This window comes from Typha latifolia, chromosome 15 (genome assembly GCF_019914945.1).
Source record: "Typha latifolia isolate L0001 chromosome 15, TyphaL0001v2, whole genome shotgun sequence".
Lineage (NCBI taxonomy): Eukaryota > Viridiplantae > Streptophyta > Magnoliopsida > Poales > Typhaceae > Typha > Typha latifolia.
Window position 1 is genome coordinate 7,477,589 of NC_133100.1, and position 20,371 is coordinate 7,497,959.

Consider the following 20,371-nt stretch of genomic DNA (forward strand, 5'->3'; position numbering starts at 1 on the left):
AAAACTATAGGAGTGAAGTGAATTTAGACTTAACTACGAGGGGTAAAATATAATTTGCCATTTACTATTTCTTAAAGACGACGACCATGCTTTCCATTATATATATCGTGATCAATTCATGTCATCACGTTGTTTACCGCATTACCAGAGTAAACATATATACGCATAGGAATCAGAGGATTAGCTGACTGAGAAAAATAATTAATATATAGAGAAATTAGTGCATGGTTTTGGACTCTAATTAATATATGAAGGTATCTTATGCATTTTACGCCCTACATTATATGTTTATTACGGAGTAGACACACAATACGGGGTGTTGATTGAAAAACAATCCTAACGAATAACGACCTCGCAGTACGGTATACGCCACGCTTCGTCTTATTTACTACCAATCGTGTACGCTTAAACCCCTCACACCTCCGAGGCCTTTTAAGTTCGGACTTAGCACTTACCACGTGTCGGATTTACCTTCGTCGATGCGTACCAATTGATTTAATCGGACGGTTAGATTTTTTTGTACGAGCGGGTTTGACTTTTAAAGGCAGCCAGAAGACGACAACCAACTACTACCCAAAGAGAGCGAGATCCACAGCCGTCTGATTGGCCCCTGAAGCCTTCTTATAAGCCGTCCGAGTTCGGACCTCTAATCGGACGGTTAGGATTGATGGAGTGTTACAAACGAGAGATTCGTACGTCTCGGATCATCCACTGCCAGATATTTTTTTGTTTTTGGGAATTATGCACCTCTTTTTTTCTGTCGTTAAGAGCACGCTCCATTGCCATCCAAATCGTCCTCGCCTTCGAATTCTCTCTCTTTCTCTCTCTTTCTCCCCCGCAGGTTAGGGTTATTGTTCTTGATTTGATGTTATCATTGGATATTTTTGCGGCATTGTGTGGATCTGGGATCGTTGTCTCGACTAGTTTGATCCTTCCTTCCTTCGAATCCTTTTAATGCTGTAGAATGCACTGCCATTTATTGGAGTAAATCGGGAATTTTGATTGTTATTTTCTTCTTGATGTTGGATTGATCGATCTGGATACTGGATATGGAAGCGTTTGGAAATGTTAGGAGTTGTTACTTTTTTCCCATTGTAAAATAGTATGTGATTATGATTTCGTCCTTTCGTCCAACCTGAGGTTCCTTAGATTTATCTTTCGGTTTACTTTGCGATGTTGCATTTGTATTTGCATTGTAAAAGAAATTGTCGACGAAGTATTAATCATATCAACTGGACATAATCGTGAGAGGTGTAGTGGTAATTTCTCTTACTGTAGCACAAGAATTTCTTATAATGGATTTGGTTCTTTGATTAGAGTACGTGACATTTAATGCACTCAAATTAGTGGCAGTTTTAACACAGCAGATTCTTTAAAGTTGTACTCGCTTAGATTTGTAGTTTCCCTGTAGGTTTCTCCAAGCTGTCTGATTTTGCCTTGAAAAAATGCCTGAGGATGGAGTTGATGGCGCAGAGAAGGATGTGTCTGGCTATTATCCAAATACTGAGGAAAATGCCACTTTGGTAAGCTGTCCTTCATATTTCCATCAATTTTATATTGAGGTGCTACTTGCTGTGATGGAAGCTCCGTTAAAATGTATTTTGAGGCCTTGTCATCAATTGCCTCAATCTTTAAGTATCTTTTCTCTATTTTAATCATTTCCCTAATGGTGCACTGTGTACTTATCACCACAATCCTTCTCAACTTTTCTTGTGTTTTTAAAAAAAAAGAAAACCTCTCTATTTTTTCCTGTAATGTGAATCTGGGTGCAAGTAAGATTGGATAGCAAGGATGAGCATATCAACTATCAAATGTTTCAGCTAAGAACTTGCCAATTTAAGCAGTGATATATGGGATAAAAGATCATGATGCAAATGGGGAGTTTGAATGTTTTTTATAGGACTAATGACCTTGAGTTTCTTTTTAATCTCCTTTCTTCCCAAAATAGAAGTAATCTCCTTGCCCGTATAGCCATATATGTGTTGCACATCACGATTATAACATGTATTTCAGATACAATCCTTTCAATTATCCAACTAGCTAAAAACATCATCCACTTTTCCTAATACTCACACAAGATCTCTCTATTTGCACTTTTAATACCATAAGCTATAAGATTTATTGCTATGAAGAGAAATTATTTGAAACTGTAGATCAAACATGTAAAGGCTGTTATTATTTTTGTCTATCACATTCAAGATTTCTATATCTGTAGTATCTTGCACATTGGATGTCCTAGACTAATTCTTCATCTATTTCTTGCTTTTTATTAAGCTATTACTTTATAGTCCAATGACATAAAATAATTTCTAAGTATTTCTTTTTCTTATCTCGATTTTATTGCCTCATGTCAATCAGAACAATTTTAACTCTGTTGATAAGAATGCACTGGCTCCAGTAGACTAGGACTCTTTCTGGATTTCTCCATGATGGGTCTACTTGAGGAACTTTGACAATTGCCCTTTCCTCTCCTATTTATATCATTATGCTTCTTCTTTGGATAAACATATTAAACTGAGATATGCGTTATGAAAAAGCTTTCTACATAAGTCCATTTTATACTTAATTGTACTAAGCACTTACCTTCTTGTTGTTAAAGGTGGATCCTGCACAGCATCCACCCTTAACATGGCAACGACAAGTGAGCAATGAGGGACACCGATTGCCAGCATTTACTTTAACCCTGCTAGAGAAGCTGCAACTGGTATCTTTCGAGTTTTGATGATGTTTGGTATTTTCATTCTTGTTAATCTCACATATAGGCATTAAATGATTCTGCTAAATAGTTTATTAGTTTTCATAGAAGTCCATCTTACTGTAAAGTTTCTTGGTGGTTGAATTGGAGAGATTATTATTGAATCTTGCCTAGCACATTGAAATGTCAGTTCACAGTTCACAACAAGAATTGAGTTGGGAAAAATGGACAAACTGGATTACTGCTGATATTGACTTACATGTCTTTGGTCTTTTCTTAGAATCTGAGGGTGTTTTAGGATGTTTATGTGAAATGTCATAAAAAATAAGGGGAAATTCAAAATTGGCTGCCTTTTCAGGGGGACAGATGGAGTTGTCAAGAAGTAAATGTAAAAGGGTGTTGTAAGGTAAGGAGGACGATTTGAGGGGGTTACGCAAGAACATAGCACAGAAAAGATTAAGGTGCTGGAGGTGCGGTGAAGCATATGTTATGACAAGCTCTTGCAGAAATTTGAAATAATAAAAATATAAGATGGATCCAATGTAATATCAAATGGAATTACAAACATATTTGCTAAAATGGATATTGCAGAATTAGCACTTAATTCTTTGCAATTCAGTGTGCTGTTGAAAACATATGATCTGATTCAGTAGATATTATGTGGGATGAGGTCTTTGAACAACAAATGAGATGGCATATATGAATAATTCACATGATGATGTTGATCAAGTTAAGATTGGAGAAATAATTTCACAAAAAATGTATAAAAGTTGTGAGGAAAGATGAAACACCTATAGTAATATGGGTGGTGTATAGTAACTCTGAAAGAAATGAAATCTAGAAATTACATGAGTCTCATGATCATCTTTACATGGCTGATCAATAAGCTGCCTTCTTTAAATGCTGAAATGGGAAATTATTTATTTGAAGAGTAGAGAAATAGTTGTCTGCTCTCAGTTGTTGTGACAACCCAATTCACCTTAGGAAGAGTGCAGCCTGCAGGTCTTGGTAAGTAGCATGTATAGTCTTTTCATATTCTTTTATTATCTGGCACTTAGCTGTCAATTTATTGCAGAAAGAATTTCCTACTCAACTATTTAAGCAGACAAACTTAAGATATTAGGATGCTTAATTCATGACCTGAAAATATCAAAGCCTTAGGACATTCACCGCATAGGACGGTCTGCAGCATGTGGAATGACTTCACTGCTCTCACTTGTTTGATAACTTCAATTCTTTCTTTTATTTCTGCAGGCTCATCTTGGTATTCGACTTGGGCGACACATCATTGAAGAAACCTCAAAAGGAAGAGTATGTTTTTACATATAATCTTGTCAACTGTGCTATTTTACAAAAAGAAAAAAATGTTTTGGCATTAAAGGAAATTATAGATCAAACTCTCATATCATAATCTTCAAGAATTTCAGACATCTTATTACCTAGTTACATTTTACAGCCTTCAGTTATTGATCCTATGAAGAAGCGTGTTGCCCAATCTTCTCAGGGAGCTCCTTTGGGTGGTATTGGGTATGTTTAGTGCAACATCTCTTGGCAATAAACTTGTCAGCTGTACTATGTTCAGCATCCATTAAGCTTATCATAACTACAGTCAGAAGAAAAGTTATATACTTATTTAGGCTGGCCTTGCATATCCTTATTTATCTATTATTATTACTGAGGACTAAATCCAAAATGTGAATTTATTGAGGATGTGACAGCTCATGAACTAATTGCTTGCCGTATTTTTTCAAGAGCTCATGAACTAATTGGAATTATGTTATCGCCACTTACACACTAATGCAAAATAATTGATACATTGGACATCAATGCTGATTTCAAGGACATTTACTTATAAGTGGCCTTTCTTTTTTATTTTATGTTCTGTTTTATTTTGTTTTGTTTTTTTGTTTTTCATTGTTATGTTGAAAATCATTATGCTCTCTGTTGCACTTCAGTGAACATTTTCAATAATCTTTTGCTCTTTCATATCGCTCTACAACTCTTCTCACATTTCTTTTATTCTATATAGTGGAATATCTTATAAATTTCTTTTTGCATAAATTTTTTTCTAGCTATTACTTTTAGTTGTTGCTGGACCTGTACTATATTCCTCATATGCTTGGAAAATTCTACTTTTAGTGCAGGAAGTATTGGGAGAAGTTACAAAGGTGATTTCCAACGGTGGCAATTGTTCCCTGCAACATGTGAAGATAAACCTGTACTAGCAAATCAATTTTCTGTAAGTCTTGCTTAGTCTTCTTCCTTATAGTTCTGCTAAATAAATAAATAGTGAGCCATGATAGCTGATCAAAGAATATCTTACAATAACAACTATTAGGAAAACATTATGTTGAAATTTTTATTATTTGAGATGGTCGTTAGTTGTAAATAAACAAATCTTTGGAATGTCTATAGACAAGCAATTTCTCCTTTGATTTAGTGGGTAATATGTATCAGGGAGGCGTGTAAACAGGTGATGTTAAATAGAATTGATTTCTGGTCATAATTTGAATATAGACAGTTTGAATGCATAGAAAGTCAACTCGATTCTTTCAAGAAGTCAACATGCCCCTTATTAGTGAGGCATATAAAGAGGTGATGTTATAAAGGATATGCATCTTGACTAACTATTAAGTTAGATGCCACTTGTAAACTATTTATAGAAAGCTTATCTACTGGATTTTTTCAATTGGTATACCGTTTTCTTGAAATGCAATGAAACTTGCTCGTCAACAGTTCTCTTCCTCTGTGATGCTAGTTAACTGTCATTGGTATATTCTGATCAGTTATACCTTTAAAGGAATTAAAAATACTTGCCAATTTGTGATTATCTGATTATATTGCAAAGCCTCATCTAAGCATGATCTCTTTGTTCTTTAAATAAATCGAGGATGCTATTTTCTGCTTCAGGTTTTTAGTTCACGCTCAGATGGTAAGAGGTATTCCACCGTACTGTCCCCAGCAAATCCAGAAGTGCTTAAGTGAGCAAAAATTTTCTGTTCTGTTTGTTTCTCCTTGACATTCAGGGTACTATTCATCAATTTTTAGAGTATTTATATTCTATGGTAACTATAAGTCTCTGTCTTAAAATCAAAGAATTTGGAAATTTGAAAATCTTCTTTATGCTTTTTATATTCAGAGGAAATAGCATTTCAGGAGTTGGATCCTGGGATTGGAACCTGACTGGAGAAAATTCTACTTATCATGCTTTATATCCGAGAGCTTGGACCATATATGATGGTAATGTCATATCACTGAATAATTCTCGCAATATGTCAGTGGCATTGCATTTGTTTTTCATAATCATTTTCTCTACATTCTTGACAGGGGAACCTGACCCAGATCTTAAAATAATTTGCCGTCAGCTATCTCCAATTATTCCCCACAATTACCAGCAGAGCAGCTATCCTGTTGCAGTGTTCACTTTCACGGTAGTAGATACATCGCTTTGTCATGAATTACATTTGGCATTCAAATAGATTACGTATTTTTCTTAAGCAGCTGTTGTGTGATTCCTTCAGCTGATCAATATGGCGAAGACTACTGCAGATGTAACTTTGCTTTTCTCATGGGCTGTAAGTTCAGATACTGACATCATTGTCATTGTGGAATCTAACCTGACAGAAATGCTGATTCATTTTATGCTTCAATTCTTAATACTTAATAGGAAGATCTTTATCTATCTTCATTTAATATGCAGAACTCCATTGGTGGAACATCTGAGTTATCTGGATATCATTCCAATTCCAAGATGAAGTAAGAAGACATTGTAAATAAAGAGCTATCTTGTCTTAAATTTTTATATAAAGTTACCAGTTCAACCTTCTCAATTGGCTGAAATCTGCATTGAGATGAATTTATTAATTTGCAGAGAAAAGGATGGTGTGCGTGGAGTACTTTTACATCACAAGTATATTCCACTTCATAACTTTTAAATAATAAGTAGCATTCTCTTGCCATATATTACCATATATTATTGTCATTTTGTGACGTATTTTCTGAAGTATGTATGTGAAAGCAGGACTGCTGATGGACAACCTCCGGTAACCTTTGCAATAGCAGCACAAGAGACAGCTGATGTTCACGTCTCTGAATGTCCCTGCTTTGAGATATCGGGGAAATCTGAGACAATTACAGCCAGAGACATGTGGCATGCTGTCAAAGAGGTTTTTACCATTTATTCTCACCATATTTTCCAATTTGTGTTATTGAAAATTTGAAACTAATTATCCCACTTTGTTACATACCTGATAGTATTTCACTATTTTATGACCCTGATAGAGAGAACTGAATCAAGTGTTTCAGTGACACATTCAACTTAATCATAGTTACTTGCATTTCGTCACAAAATATCACTTGGTGATTATTTGAATTGTCATCCTGCCTTTCTGTATATAATTTTCTCATGTCATGGCTCAGTTGTAATGTTTTTTTTAATGTCTGGTGGTACTTTTATGTCCTCATGCTAAATCTTTTTTCTTTTCTTCCCTTTTTTTCCTTTTGAAGATTTAGAGGCCAGTAAATAATTTAACATTTTTAGTGTGTCTAGGTTTTGTGTTAGAAACATGCATTATATGTTAGCACTTTGTTTTCAATCCATCAGACACCTATAGAGTATATGGTATTCATATATATCTTGGCAACTTACTGCGAGCGCCGAGCAGTGAGTATGTTCACCTCTAAAATCATAGTAAAGATACCTGTGGTAGGTGATATTGCTTCTTGCATATTCTATTCTTTTATTAGTTGTTATTCTTTTCTTTATTTCACTGTACGGTGGTTATACTCATTTATCCTTTGACTTCTGTACTATTTATTAATTTTCATTTATGATATAAATATCTAATTAATATTATCTGCCAAAAAAAGAAACTGCTATGTTTTCATGAGAGAATTCCTATCATAGAAAAAACTGATTCACATTCTTAATAATTCATAATATTGCTTCTAACTGACATACATTTGATTGTCACAGCATGGATCCTTCAATCATCTAGATCTCAGCAACACATCAATGTGCTCCAAACCAGGTTCATCAATTGGAGCAGCTATTGCAGCTTCAGTAAAACTTTCTTCTCAAGCAACCCATTCTGTGACATTTTCTCTCGCATGGGCTTGCCCTGAAGTAAAATTTCACAGCGGAAAGATTTATCACAGGTTATCTCATCCACATTCAGACAATTTCATAGAGAAACAAACCAGTTACCTGTGCTGATTCACTCTATTTTTGCAGGCGCTATACGAAATTCTATGGCATCGACGGTGATGCAGCAGCAAGTCTGGCACATGATGCTATTCTCGGTATGTCTTTAACATCATTAATTTCCATGCGTGCAGGACTGTGATGCTATTCTTGGTTCCTTTCTTCAGTTGTAATCAATTCCAGTGTAACTCTGTCTATTAATACTCTTGATGAAGGAATTTTGATATTAGTATCTGCTTTCGTCTGAAAAAATTAGAGCATGGTTCCTGGGAAGCCCAAATTGAAGAATGGCAAAGACCTATTTTACAAGACAAGAGGGTTCCACCATGGTAAAGCTCAACTATCAACTCACACAATAGCTTGTAGATATAACATATCATCAAGAATTTTGCAGGTACCCTGTCACTCTTTTCAATGAGCTATACTACCTTAATGCCGGAGGAACTATATGGACAGGTACTTATTTCATTTCATTTTATTAAGTAAAGAGCACAATTACATTTATAATGCATGCACGACTATTGATGCACAGATGGATCACCACCAATTCAGAGTTTGTCAACAATTGAAGAAAGGAAGTTCTCTCTTGATATGTCGAATGGAGAAATTAAGAAATTAAGTGAGCTCGCCCCAGGAAACAAAACCGCAGTAGACATCCTCGACAGAATGGCATCAATACTTGATAAAATGCATGCATCCATTGCATCAAATTCGGCTTTTGGAACATCTTTGCTTCAGAATGAAGAAAATATTGGGCAGTTTCTCTACCTTGAGGGGATTGAGTATTATATGTGGAATACATACGATGTCCATTTCTATGCATCCTTCTCTCTTGTCATGCTGTTTCCAAAACTTGAACTTAGCATTCAAAGAGACTTTGCTGCTGCGGTAATGATGCATGATCCTGAAAAGGTTCGAATTCTATATGATGGCAATTGGGCTTCAAGAAAGGTTCTTGGTGCTGTTCCTCATGATCTTGGACTACTAGATCCATGGTTCAAATTAAATGCATACACTCTTCATAACACAAACAGATGGAAGGACCTTAACCCCAAATTTGTGCTGCAAGTTTACAGAGACACAATAGCCACTGGCAATAAGTCCTTTGCACGAGCAGTTTGGCCATCAGTTTATATGGCAATGGCATACATGGATCAGTTTGATAAGGATAGAGATGGTATGATTGAAAATGAAAGCTTCCCCGATCAGACTTACGATGTGTGGTCAGTTACCGGTGTAAGTGCGTACAGTGGAGGGCTTTGGGTAGCTGCTCTTCAGGCTGCTTCAGCGATGGCACGTGAAGTTGGTGACAAAGCTTCTGAAGAACTTTTCTGGGACAAGTATCAGAAGGCAAAATCTGTGTATGGAAATCTGTGGAATGGTTCTTACTTCAATTATGATAATAGTGGCAGCAGGACAAGTTCTTCTATCCAGGCTGATCAATTGGCAGGACAGTGGTATGTGATGGCATGATCATAGAGTGAATGTGCACCAGTTTATTAGCTTTATGGGGTTTCATTTCTTAAAGTGCACATCAGTAGTTTAATCGCCATTTCATTGGCTATAATTGAACTTTGATATTAATTGTGTCTTATTTCTTATAATAGCTTTTTTCTACTATTTTATGAGAGATATGAGAAATTGCTAAAGTCTGGTCTTTGAACCCCTTCAAAGTTTTTTTGTGCCAGAAGTTTGTGCAATGAAAATTGTTTTCTCTATTTAACTTTTGGATATAGCTCAATCTTGATATGTTATTATACTCATGAGTCATGAACGTTCTCTCTAACAACTTAACCACATTCCAGGTATGCTAGAGCATGTGGTCTCTCACCTATTGTTGATGAGGAGAAAGCACAAAGTGCACTAGAAAAGGTTTTCAATTTCAATGTCATGAAATTCAAGGATGGCAAAAGGGGAGCAATTAATGGGATGCGACCAGATGGCACTATTGATACGTCTACCATGCAGTCAAGAGAAATATGGCCTGGTGTAACATATGCAGTTGCTGCTGCTATGATTCAAGAAGGCATGGTAGAACAAGGATTTAAAACTGCAGAAGGGAGCTATAAGGCTGCCTGGTCTCCAGAAGGACTCGGGTGAGTATTGTTTTCTCCTGCTTCTGTTAAACTACAAGTTGTTTACGAAATCAAGAATGGAATGTCTCTTCTAGAATTTTCCTCAAAAGTTCACATTGGTACACGTGAACTTTTCCAGAACATTCTACATGAAAGTAAATCTTCTTCTATATTCAGAGCTCCTTATGTTTTTATGATATGTGTCAAGATATGTCCTTCAAAATACAGTATTTCTGTCTATACTCCTCAAGTTAATTTCTTGACAAGCAAGAGTTAATCTGAACTACTTAAGAACAAAAAGAAAAGAAAAGAAAAAACCTTAGCTGAAAGGTACGTGTACAAAAAAAGAATTAAGGTTTTTTCTCATCTTTTATCATTGAAATGTGTCATACATTGACCGCCCGTTATTGAAAGGTAACTCTATTGTACATTAGAATGGCAGTAGACTCTATTGAACAACTTAGTGGTGTCATTTGGTTCATGCCGAATTCTCAGCATTTATTTGGATCTCAATTTCCTGTTATGTTCCTCGATAAATGATGTTCTTCAAAATTTCTTCTCCATTGATCTCTCTCAAAAAGTCTTACCATCTCGACTTTAATATACAGGTATTCTTTTCAAACCCCTGAAGCTTGGAATAATGATGACGAATACCGGTCTTTATGCTACATGCGACCTCTTGCTATATGGGCAATGCAGTGGGCATTGTCACAGACGAAGCTCCACAAGGAGCCACAAGCAGATATCAAAGAAATTTCTGTCTTAAAACATCAAGCATCTTTCGCAAGAGTTGCAAAACTTCTCGTTGTTCCTGAAGAAGAAAAAACAAAAAGCTTTCTGCGAGTTATTTATGAAATTACTTGCCATAGGCTGAGGTCATGATGTGGGAATCTTCTTGATTGGTGGATGCATTATTTCTAGTACTAATATATCTAAAAATCACATTCTTTGTGATTCTTTCCATGGCTGCAGTTGCTGGCCTGCTGAGAGTGTCAAATTTCCACCAATATCAATTTGATTTGATTTGCAGCTCCAAATTCCTTCATTTGTATCTAGTGACTTCAGTACATCTATTAAGACAGCGGTTTCATCAGTATCCTCTCCTGTTTAATATTTCTTTGTGATCTATGCAGCAATGTCACATTACTCTGTTTCCAAGCTTGCAAATATTAAGAAATAGGTTTCTCTAGTTTGAAGAAACCATTTTAAATCATTAAATGTTTACTAGTACATAATATTCTTCACAAATGATTAATGCCACAGCAGCAACTAGGTAATGTCTTTGTCCTTAATATCCTTTTGCCGCTCATATTCTTGGTGAAGCTTTTAATTGTTTTCAAATAAATTTCACGATTCCTTTCTGTCCTTTGAATCATCTGAAAATTCTCATTTGACTCTGAAACTCAAATGAGTTCAAAAGATGGTCCATTTTTAGAGGAAAGTAAATATTTCAAAAGTTCATGCTAATACATCCAATAGATTTTTTTTTATGATATACAATTCCTTAAAAACCTTTTTTTTAAATAATAATATTAACGACCATCGTCAACTCTTCGCCCTACCAATTATTATAAGTGCACCTCGAAGCGGATCGTTCCTCCCAATCCATGGCGGATCCGCTCGAGACCCCCGAATTCCACGTGGGGCAAAGGGTCCACGCCGTTGGAAACCCTCGCCGGACCGGCACGGTCCGGTACGCCGGCACTGTCGAGGGCCACACAGGTTCCTGGGTGGGTGTCGACTGGGACGACGGCGACGGCAAGCACGATGGATGCGTCGGCGGGATCCGCTACTTCGCCGCCTCCGGCGAGAGGTCCGCCTCTTTCGTTCGCCCCAAAACCGTAAGTGCCGGGATCTCCCTTATCGATGCGCTTCAATGCCGCTATAAAGGCGACTCCAGCAAGGAAGGACAGGGTAAGGCTACGGTGATGCTATCTTGAAATAGAAACGTTTGGCGTTTGCTAGATTTGATTTCTTTGGTGTTTCATATTGACTATGAGGCATGCATTCAGATGAAATGTATGTTCTTTCGACGAGTAAGAAGCGTGTGTCTATAGAACTCGTCGGGATGAATAAAGTCCAGGAGAAGTTAAAACATTTCGATGAACTGCTCAGTGCATCAGTTTCTTATTTGGGAGTCAGCTCAATAGGACCTCCACATCAGATCAGTGCTCTTGTTCCAAGTAAATTCCTTTTCTAGTTTACTAAACTTGTTTTCATTTGTGCACAGTTCTACAAGATTGGTTTTGTTTCTTACTGAATACATGTTATATTTTGATAGTTCTTGAATTTAATATTGGATGTTGAGATTATTTGGCTTTTGGTTTGAGAAGACATCCAGTTAACTTTATCTGTTTCCTTTTTTGTTGGAACTTACAAGTAATATAACATATGTTGTTGTGCATACACAATGGAATTGCAGAAGTATATTGATTTGCAATCTAAGACAATTGCAATGGGCCATCAGGGTTTCTTACTGCTCTATGTGATAAAATTCAATCCAATCAACCAAGTCTCTCTACTGTTCTGCATATTTAAAGTGAATCATGTAGTCAATTGTCTACATGTTCAGGTTCATGACTTTCTCAGATCAATTTGAAGTCTTCTTTGGAAAAATGCATACTTGATACTGTCAAAAAAATGCTAGAAATGCCTTTTTAAAACTCAATATCACTAGGACTACAATATTATAATCTCTTGAAGCATTTAGTTCAGTAATAAGATTGGATAGCATGTGAGAATGAGATTGTTTGGAAAAGACTAAACTCTAAAGAAACATGTGGAATAACCTTGCGATTAGTTATTATTTTACCCTTATACCTAAAATTTGCAACTGAAAGTTTCAATAGGTGAATGGTTACCATCTCACATTTGATAGAAAAGTTATTTTGCATAGCACTATGATCCTTCCTTCTATCTGTTTAATTATCGTTCTTAACCTTTATAAATTGTTGATCTAGATTATGTGAACACGAGATACTGTTCAATAGTTTAATCAGTTGCTTTAGGAGGTACTGTGGCAAGCCATTCATATGATGTCAGGAGTCTTCTTTACATTCAAATAAGTGCTTAGGTGTTCCACTGTTTTTTTCCCCTGTTCTATAATTGTATCCTAGCATGAAAATCTTCAAGATCCATATCTTTTGATTCTAATATTTGATACCAGATTAAGAAGATTTAGGATGTTACTTTTTTCATTAAATTATGGTAGCTGTCCTCTCCAACTGAAATTTGAGTTGCATATTATTCAATGAAACATGTGCTAATTCATGGTTCTATTTGCTTCACCAATACTAATAATGCCTTTCTCTCTGTTTCAGATCTTAAGGAGCTTGATTTGACAGGAAATTTGCTGTCAAATTGGGAAGTATGTCTTTGTTTCTTATGTAAATTCTCCCAGTAGGAGTGCTTTCATAATTTCTGACCTTAATGAAAGATTGTAACTCAGATTATGTAATAGATATATTCCTTAAATTAATTTGTATGAATAATGGATTTTTATTTATAATTTTTACTATAACCTCAAAGTTGGCGTATTTTATGCATCAAAAGTATAATAAAATAGAAATTTGTTGGTGTTAAAAATGCTTTCTATTTTTGCTCTTCAAATTTGTTAATAGCACAAGAATTATCGATGAAAGTTTTCTCCAAATAAAAATTTGAAGGATCCTTCTAATTCTAGATCGTTTAAGTAATCCTAGATTGTTTTTATTTGATAGTATGGATGGGTTCAGCGACGAACCTAGACTTGTAGTCTTGTAGAGAACATCGTATACTAAGACATCACAAGTTAGTGATCCATGGACTGAAATTTTATGCTGAGATAGTTTTTCTGCATGTTTTGAGTTTTTCTGCAAACTACTGAGAATATATCCTCAATTGATTGTGATGAGTGATGACAATATGACAAATTTCTGAACTTGAGAAGTTTGAGTGCCATAAAATGAATTAGAATCTTGTGAATTTGATTATGCTGAACAGATGCAATTTGATGTAATTGACACCATATATAAGCAGGATATGTATGATAAATTCATCTAGTCTAATAATTCTGTGAACAATGATGTCTTTTCTTGCAGGATATTGGTTCCCTTTGTGAAGCCTTATCATCCCTTGAAGTTCTAGATTTGACGAACAATATCATGGAGTGTGACGTAATGGAGCTCCCCTCACTTAAAAGAATCAGGGTTCTGGTACTCAATAATTGTCATGTGACATGGGAACTGGTAATATTTTTAGCCTTTTATTTTGATGCTTAAATTATTCCTCATTTGCCAAATTTCTATTCTAAATTCATTGATTTCATTTGGGTCAGGTTGAAAAACTTAAAATTTCACTTCCTGCTTTGGAAGAACTACATTTGATGGCAAATAAGTTGAAGACGATCACAGTAAGCCCTGCTATCCATTTTTGCTATGAAAGTTCATCTTTGACTTGCAAAACTGCCTTTTATGGCGTATATACTTTTATAGTCAAGTAGCATATGTGGCACAACCCTGTATGGGCCACATGAGTATGTTCCCTCAAATATTGGCCTGGCCAAATATGCTCTATTTTTGGATATGCTGCATCGGCTACATATTGACTAAATATGTGTTGACAGGTCGCCTATGCATATGAGGATGGATATACATAATTACATTTGATTGTAATTTGTATAGTTGCTTTGAGATATAATATATTCAGGTGTCTCTACACCATCATGTGTTTTGTTGTTTAGGAATTATTATTCATACTTCCTATTGTTTCCTTTAAAGATTTGTTATAAATCCTTTCCAAGATAATTATTTTGTTGGTGGGAGAACTGACTCATAGTATTTGTTATAGAAACACTAGCTTGTCAGTCTACTCTAGTAATTATATAACTCTTAATTATGCTGTGGCTTCACTGTCCACTTATTGACAGTGCTTTTTAAGGACTGGCATATATTATCATTATGGGAGATGAACTCTAGGGTTCTTTCTCATCAAGAAATGAATATATTCATCATACAAGGTATGTTGTCCAGCAGATGCAATATAAGGCAGATTTGATATATACATCAACAGTTGTCATGATTTTTTATCTGCTGTTTACTAATAAATTGAAATCCAGAATAATTTGACAAGCAAGTTAGCAGCCCCTCTGCTTCATTGTTTAGTAATTCATCAAAATAGGAAATTTTACTGTTGGAATTTAAAATATTTCTTACAGGATGAGTCCATTTGGTTTCTGTTTTATGTAAAATGCTATCCGTTGCTACGAAGGACTAACTAGAACCATATTTTTCATATAGCCTGGGCCATCTGCATCAGTGACAACTTTTATCGAAGGATTTAGTTCATTGCGGCTCATAAATTTAGAAGATAACTGTGTTGATGTGTGGGACAACATTTTGAAGCTTTCTCATCTAAGAAGGTACGGATGGATGGTGTATTTTGTTATATTATCTGAGTCTAGTGAATTGATGTTTCTTCTCGACAACTGGAAATATAAACATAGGTTTTTTTTCCTTTCAATTTCAGCTTGGAACAGCTTCATTTGAACAAGAACAATTTGAAGCATATATTTTATCCATCCAATCATCCAGGGATACTAAATTATTGTACTAGCGATGATATATCTTCTGTGCCTTTTGAGAATTTGCAATGCCTTCTTTTAGGTAAATTTAGAAGCCTGTTTTGGTATGCTTTTGTGGAAATAAAAGTAAATGGTTCCCTTTGAATTTTACCACTTATGACTAGTAGCTAAATTTACAATTTTATTGAATCTTGTGACTTACAACTAACTACTTTAAATCCTCAGGATGTAATGAAATTGAAGACTTGGCATCTGTAGATTCACTAAACTTCTTTCCTAACTTGACGGTGAGTTGATTTTCTTTGAACAATTTCTAAATTAGAGTATCATCTATTAGACTATTACTAATATACTGATGTTTGGAAGTACAACTCTCTCAGTGTATAGATAAACATTATTGACTAAGTGCTCCTGCACGCAATTGGCCTCAGTAAAATGTAGCAGTCCATGGAAGCTCCAAATTTGTGTTTTGTTCAATGTGCCAAAGAATTGGGAACATTGAATATTTAACCACATTCCTTGATTCCTCAAATGGACAAAATATTGATACTATCATCAATTTCATCCCTTTTTTGATTGAACTACGTTCACAGAAATAATTTCTCAAGGATTAATATATGCACCTTGTAGGACACAACTTTGTGCAGTAGACTTAAAACAGAATGTTCTATTAATTATTAAGGAATGGTTCTATTAATTATTAAGGAATGATAATTATGTAAGAAGATTGTATTCAGCATGTTAATACTTGATAGCGTTTTGACATTTCTTGAAGGACATCAGGCTTTCTCAGAATCCTATAGTTGATCCAGCTAAAGGTGGTGTCCTGAGATTTGTATTGGTTGCACGTCTAGCCAAAGTTAAAGTACTAAATGGGAGCGAGGTACCATGTGAATTTTTTTGACTTCCAATTTACTGAATTTTAGATGATTTTCCTAGAGCTTTACTCCATTATATAACTTATACATGTGAATATATAGGTAAGTTCACGCGAGCGGAAAGAATCAGAAATCCGGTGAGTTGATTTTTTTTGCTTATAATCTTATATCAAGTTCTATCCTGCCTCTATACATTTGTTTTTGTTTTGTCTATTTGTTACCTTCTATGGGCCATCTTTTGTTCTTGTCTTCTTTTGCTTTGTCTGTTTTTTTACCTGTGTCAGTAACTGCTGCAGGTACATACGCCTTGTTATGGCAAAGATGCAAACATATGATTCAGAGGAGATCAAGCGACTACACCCTAGGTAATTTTGCTGGTTTAAACTTTTGTGGCATCTATAATTTGTTTTTAGTAGTGAGGTTTAAACTTTAAAGGGAGGCGAGGGCTGCATTAGATTTGCTCTATTTATTATTTTGTATGCTTCTCATTTTAAAGTGTACATATGTCAATGTTGACGAGTTACTATATCATCATGGAGATGTTACTTGTAAGATAGTTTATTGCTAGCTCATTATGGTTTGAGGTTGTGATGAGCATGATTTTGTGTCCTTGCCCCTAGAATGATTGGCTGATGCAAGCATGTCACACCTGAGCCAGCTCTGTATGAAGTAATGCTGTTGGATGGTCATCATCAGCAGTTTTGATGTAGGACAACAGTCTCAATCAGGTTTAGAAGTACCTACACTTGCTTGGCCAGGGAGGCTACGACCTGACCCATTACCTGTGACTTTATATATGACTTGTCCTACTTTCAGTTACTTTTGAAAAACAATTAGGCATTATTGCCCACATGATCTTTCACACTGCATCATATAGTTTGCTTGGCTACTTCCACCATCGCAGCTGCCAGATCTCTTTTGGCATTTTATCACTTTTCTCCCAAATTTCTTTTAACAGTGCCAGTCTTCATTGCATCAGTTTATCAAGGTGACGATACTGCTGTAAAACATTTATGTAATGACCAATAGTTAATGCAGGTTTGCAGAATTGAAGACACTGCATGGGATTGAAGATGAGAAACCACATTCTGTAGCATCGGGTCCACAGAAAATGTCTTCTGGACTTATCAGTATTATCCTGAACATTACCTAAGTACTGTTTATAATGGTTATATCCTGTCTGTAGAAAATTTCCCTTTTGTATGCAGGTATCACTTTGAAATGTGTGGGAGCTTCCATGGGGGAGAAGCAGCCATTGACCAAAAAACTGCCTCCTACAACTACTGTATATATCTCTTCATATCCTACATATGAAGTCTTATAGTTGCATTATATTTTTCATATCTTTTGGGAGGCTGGGTTGGTGGACGACTTGATAGATTATTATCCTACATATGAATTTGAATTTGATTCAGTGCTAAGTTTTTCCTTGAAACTAAAGATAGGCAAAGATTATTTTATAAAATGTTGTTCCAGTGTATGAGGCTCCTTCCTATGTACCGCATGGGAAGAGTCGAAGAGAAGGTCCCTTATCTTCAATTCTTGAAGCCACTATTTCCATGACCTGATGCATGATCTCTTGAATGTCGTACACACAGATTAATAATTTCCGGAGTAAATTGATAAGAGTTTGACTTACAGAGTAAAATCACCTTTTTCCTATTGTTTCTCTTTTATTAGAGATATGGAACATGGATATCGATACGTGGTGTGGAAGTCTTGTAGTTCTCACTATATAATAAGTTTTTTAAATTAATATCTAAGATATGATAGCTTATATATTCTGAAAAGAAAAGGCTTTCAGGAAATAAGCATTCCCTCTATAATATATCCCTTTTACAATATAGATTGTAATTTATCTCTCTTCATTCATCTAAAGCAATATTGGCTCGAGTCGCAGCAAACTGATTTCTGTGTACCTCCACAGCTTGGAAAGTTGAAGGTTTTATGTGAGAGTTTCTTTAAAGTGAAAGACATCAAGTTGAGATTGTTTATTGAGGAAGAGGTATGTCCTTTTTTATGTTTATCTTATAATATTATGTGAGGTTAACAACATATATTCTTTAGCAAGATGTTATTTAATACTTACTTATGGACTATAACGAGGTTTGAATTTGACCTGCGAAAATTATGGCAGGGATCTCCTCTACCCCTAATGCTTGATGAGGATATGGCATCTCTGATGGATCTTGGTATCAGCACAGGAGCAACCATCCTTGTGGATGAAGAAACTTAACTTCCAAGGTACACAGTCTACTTTTTGTGGCGTCATTTTGAGAAACTTGACGGATGAAAATATTAGATTGTTTGAAGGGAAATAAGATAACTTAGATTAGCATCTGTGGCACTTGCTAGTGCTCCATAATGATCTATAATGGCTTTAGTTTTGTTATAACCTAGTTTATTTTCCTGTAGAGATCATCACGGTTGACGAAGAAGTTGGAGATGATTGAGTCTTGACTTTCCTTTTGGCTGGAATACTCTCCAAAATTGGTTTTTATCATTGCCTAAAAATCTGTACTCCAAATCGGAACCAGAGAGAACTGTTTGTTCTTTGATCAGTTACAAGCGGCGTCAACTGTTTGTTCTTTCGATCTGTTACAAGCTGCGTCAACTGTTTGTTGTTCTTTGATCAGTTACAAGCAGCGTCACAATGGACTTGGAATGTTTTGGATGTAACTAGTACAAAATCCTTGCTTTGTTTTTGTCTCTTTGATGAGATATTAAGTCAAACTTCTTAGCATTAGCAACGTGACAAAACCTATTCACACAAGCATCACAATTGTGTCGTATTATTATCCAGTCCAGATTGTATTTGGAAAGCTTCAAAGCAATTATTATGATAAATATTGAAACAAGTGTTACAATTCTTTAAATACGATGGTTGAGAGAAATGCATCTAGAAATAAATGATGACGGGATGAATTAGTCAATGCTAGGAGATCAGAAGGATAGGCTTTAGACTGATGCTAACTGAAGTCAACGTTGAAGTGTTGGTACGATCTAATCCACAACTCCCCAATAAATATAGACTTAATTAGATCATGGCCAACTACTTTGAAGCCACAGGACTCGGTATGGGTTAAATCCAACGAATGCTTCATCCCTACTAGAAAAAGTTCAAAATTTAAAAACGTTAAAAAAATAAAACCAACGACCAAAGCGTTGACCACTTCACCCCAACGCCGTCATAATGCGTCCCAAAGTCAACGATCGGAACCCTTCTCCTTCTCTCCCCGATGGATTAGCTGCCACGTCACGCAGCCATTATATTTTCCACAAATCCAAATTCCTCGGAGTAAATAATATATTTTTTTTATACGGCGGAAATATTCGCACATGATATACACCTTAGCTTAGCTTACTGATTCCAATACTTGGTCTAATACTTTAGTGGCAAAAAGTAGCCACCAAATAAAATAAAAATAAAATAAAATAAAAAACTCTAAATTCTAGAAGAATATTAGTAATGGAGATATGAACTGGTCTAGTCCACAGACTACACTGATGAGTTGTTAAGAAACATGCCGTTGCTTGCTCTTTATTCTATATATATATTTTTATTCTTTTTCTTCTTCTTTTAGATTCCAGAGAAGACTTTCATATGAATATGTCTATATTTTCTTTTCACAATCTAAACAGATGAGTCATATTACCTTATTTTATTAAGAGTAGACGAAAAATCATTCATTTCAATCAGAAGATTATAATTAGCAAGTTATAACCATTAGATTATAAGCTTGATACATTAAAAAAAAAAATCGTTCGATACCGAAAAAGCTAGAGAAAACCTAACAATTATATACCGAAAAAGGCTTCCATCAATTCTATCGCAATCCTAACGGATCAAAACCAATCCTGAAGTAAACAGGAACATCTTGTTTAGATGTGATGTATGTAACCCGTCTAGTGTTGAAAAAACTCGGCTAAACTCTAAACCCTAAATTATAAAGATTACCC

General features: G+C 35.4%; 2 protein-coding genes across 11 annotated transcripts; both read left to right on the forward strand.

The window, feature by feature from the left end:
- The first annotated feature begins 747 nt into the window (after positions 1-747).
- LOC140801923 (uncharacterized) lies at positions 748-11,069 on the forward strand. 10 transcript variants are annotated; one of them, XM_073157298.1, is made up of 20 exons: positions 748-841; positions 1,412-1,523; positions 2,600-2,704; positions 3,950-4,006; positions 4,152-4,222; positions 4,835-4,934; positions 5,606-5,676; positions 5,835-5,935; positions 6,023-6,126; positions 6,217-6,270; positions 6,396-6,451; positions 6,567-6,605; positions 6,717-6,861; positions 7,671-7,852; positions 7,929-7,996; positions 8,155-8,227; positions 8,293-8,354; positions 8,431-9,355; positions 9,704-9,994; positions 10,582-11,069. In XM_073157298.1, exons 2-20 carry the CDS (start codon positions 1,446-1,448, stop codon positions 10,853-10,855), a joined length of 2,856 nt encoding a protein of 951 aa, XP_073013399.1. In that variant the 5' UTR covers positions 748-841; positions 1,412-1,445; the 3' UTR covers positions 10,856-11,069. The 10 variants fall into 10 exon arrangements, with proteins under 10 accessions (XP_073013399.1, XP_073013404.1, XP_073013405.1 ...); XM_073157304.1 differs by having other exon boundaries at positions 794-841; positions 5,852-5,935; XM_073157308.1 differs by having other exon boundaries at positions 794-841; positions 4,840-4,934.
- Positions 11,070-11,520: 451 nt separating this feature from the next.
- On the forward strand, positions 11,521-19,287 carry LOC140802387 (tubulin-folding cofactor E). Its single transcript, XM_073157895.1, has 16 exons — positions 11,521-11,887; positions 11,986-12,156; positions 13,294-13,340; positions 14,053-14,199; positions 14,289-14,363; positions 15,250-15,371; positions 15,479-15,615; positions 15,759-15,820; positions 16,309-16,416; positions 16,514-16,548; positions 16,708-16,776; positions 17,450-17,541; positions 17,620-17,696; positions 18,339-18,416; positions 18,549-18,655; positions 18,827-19,287. Exons 1-15 carry the CDS (start codon positions 11,581-11,583, stop codon positions 18,645-18,647), a joined length of 1,626 nt encoding a protein of 541 aa, XP_073013996.1. The 5' UTR covers positions 11,521-11,580; the 3' UTR covers positions 18,648-18,655; positions 18,827-19,287.
- Positions 19,288-20,371: the final 1,084 nt, after the last annotated feature.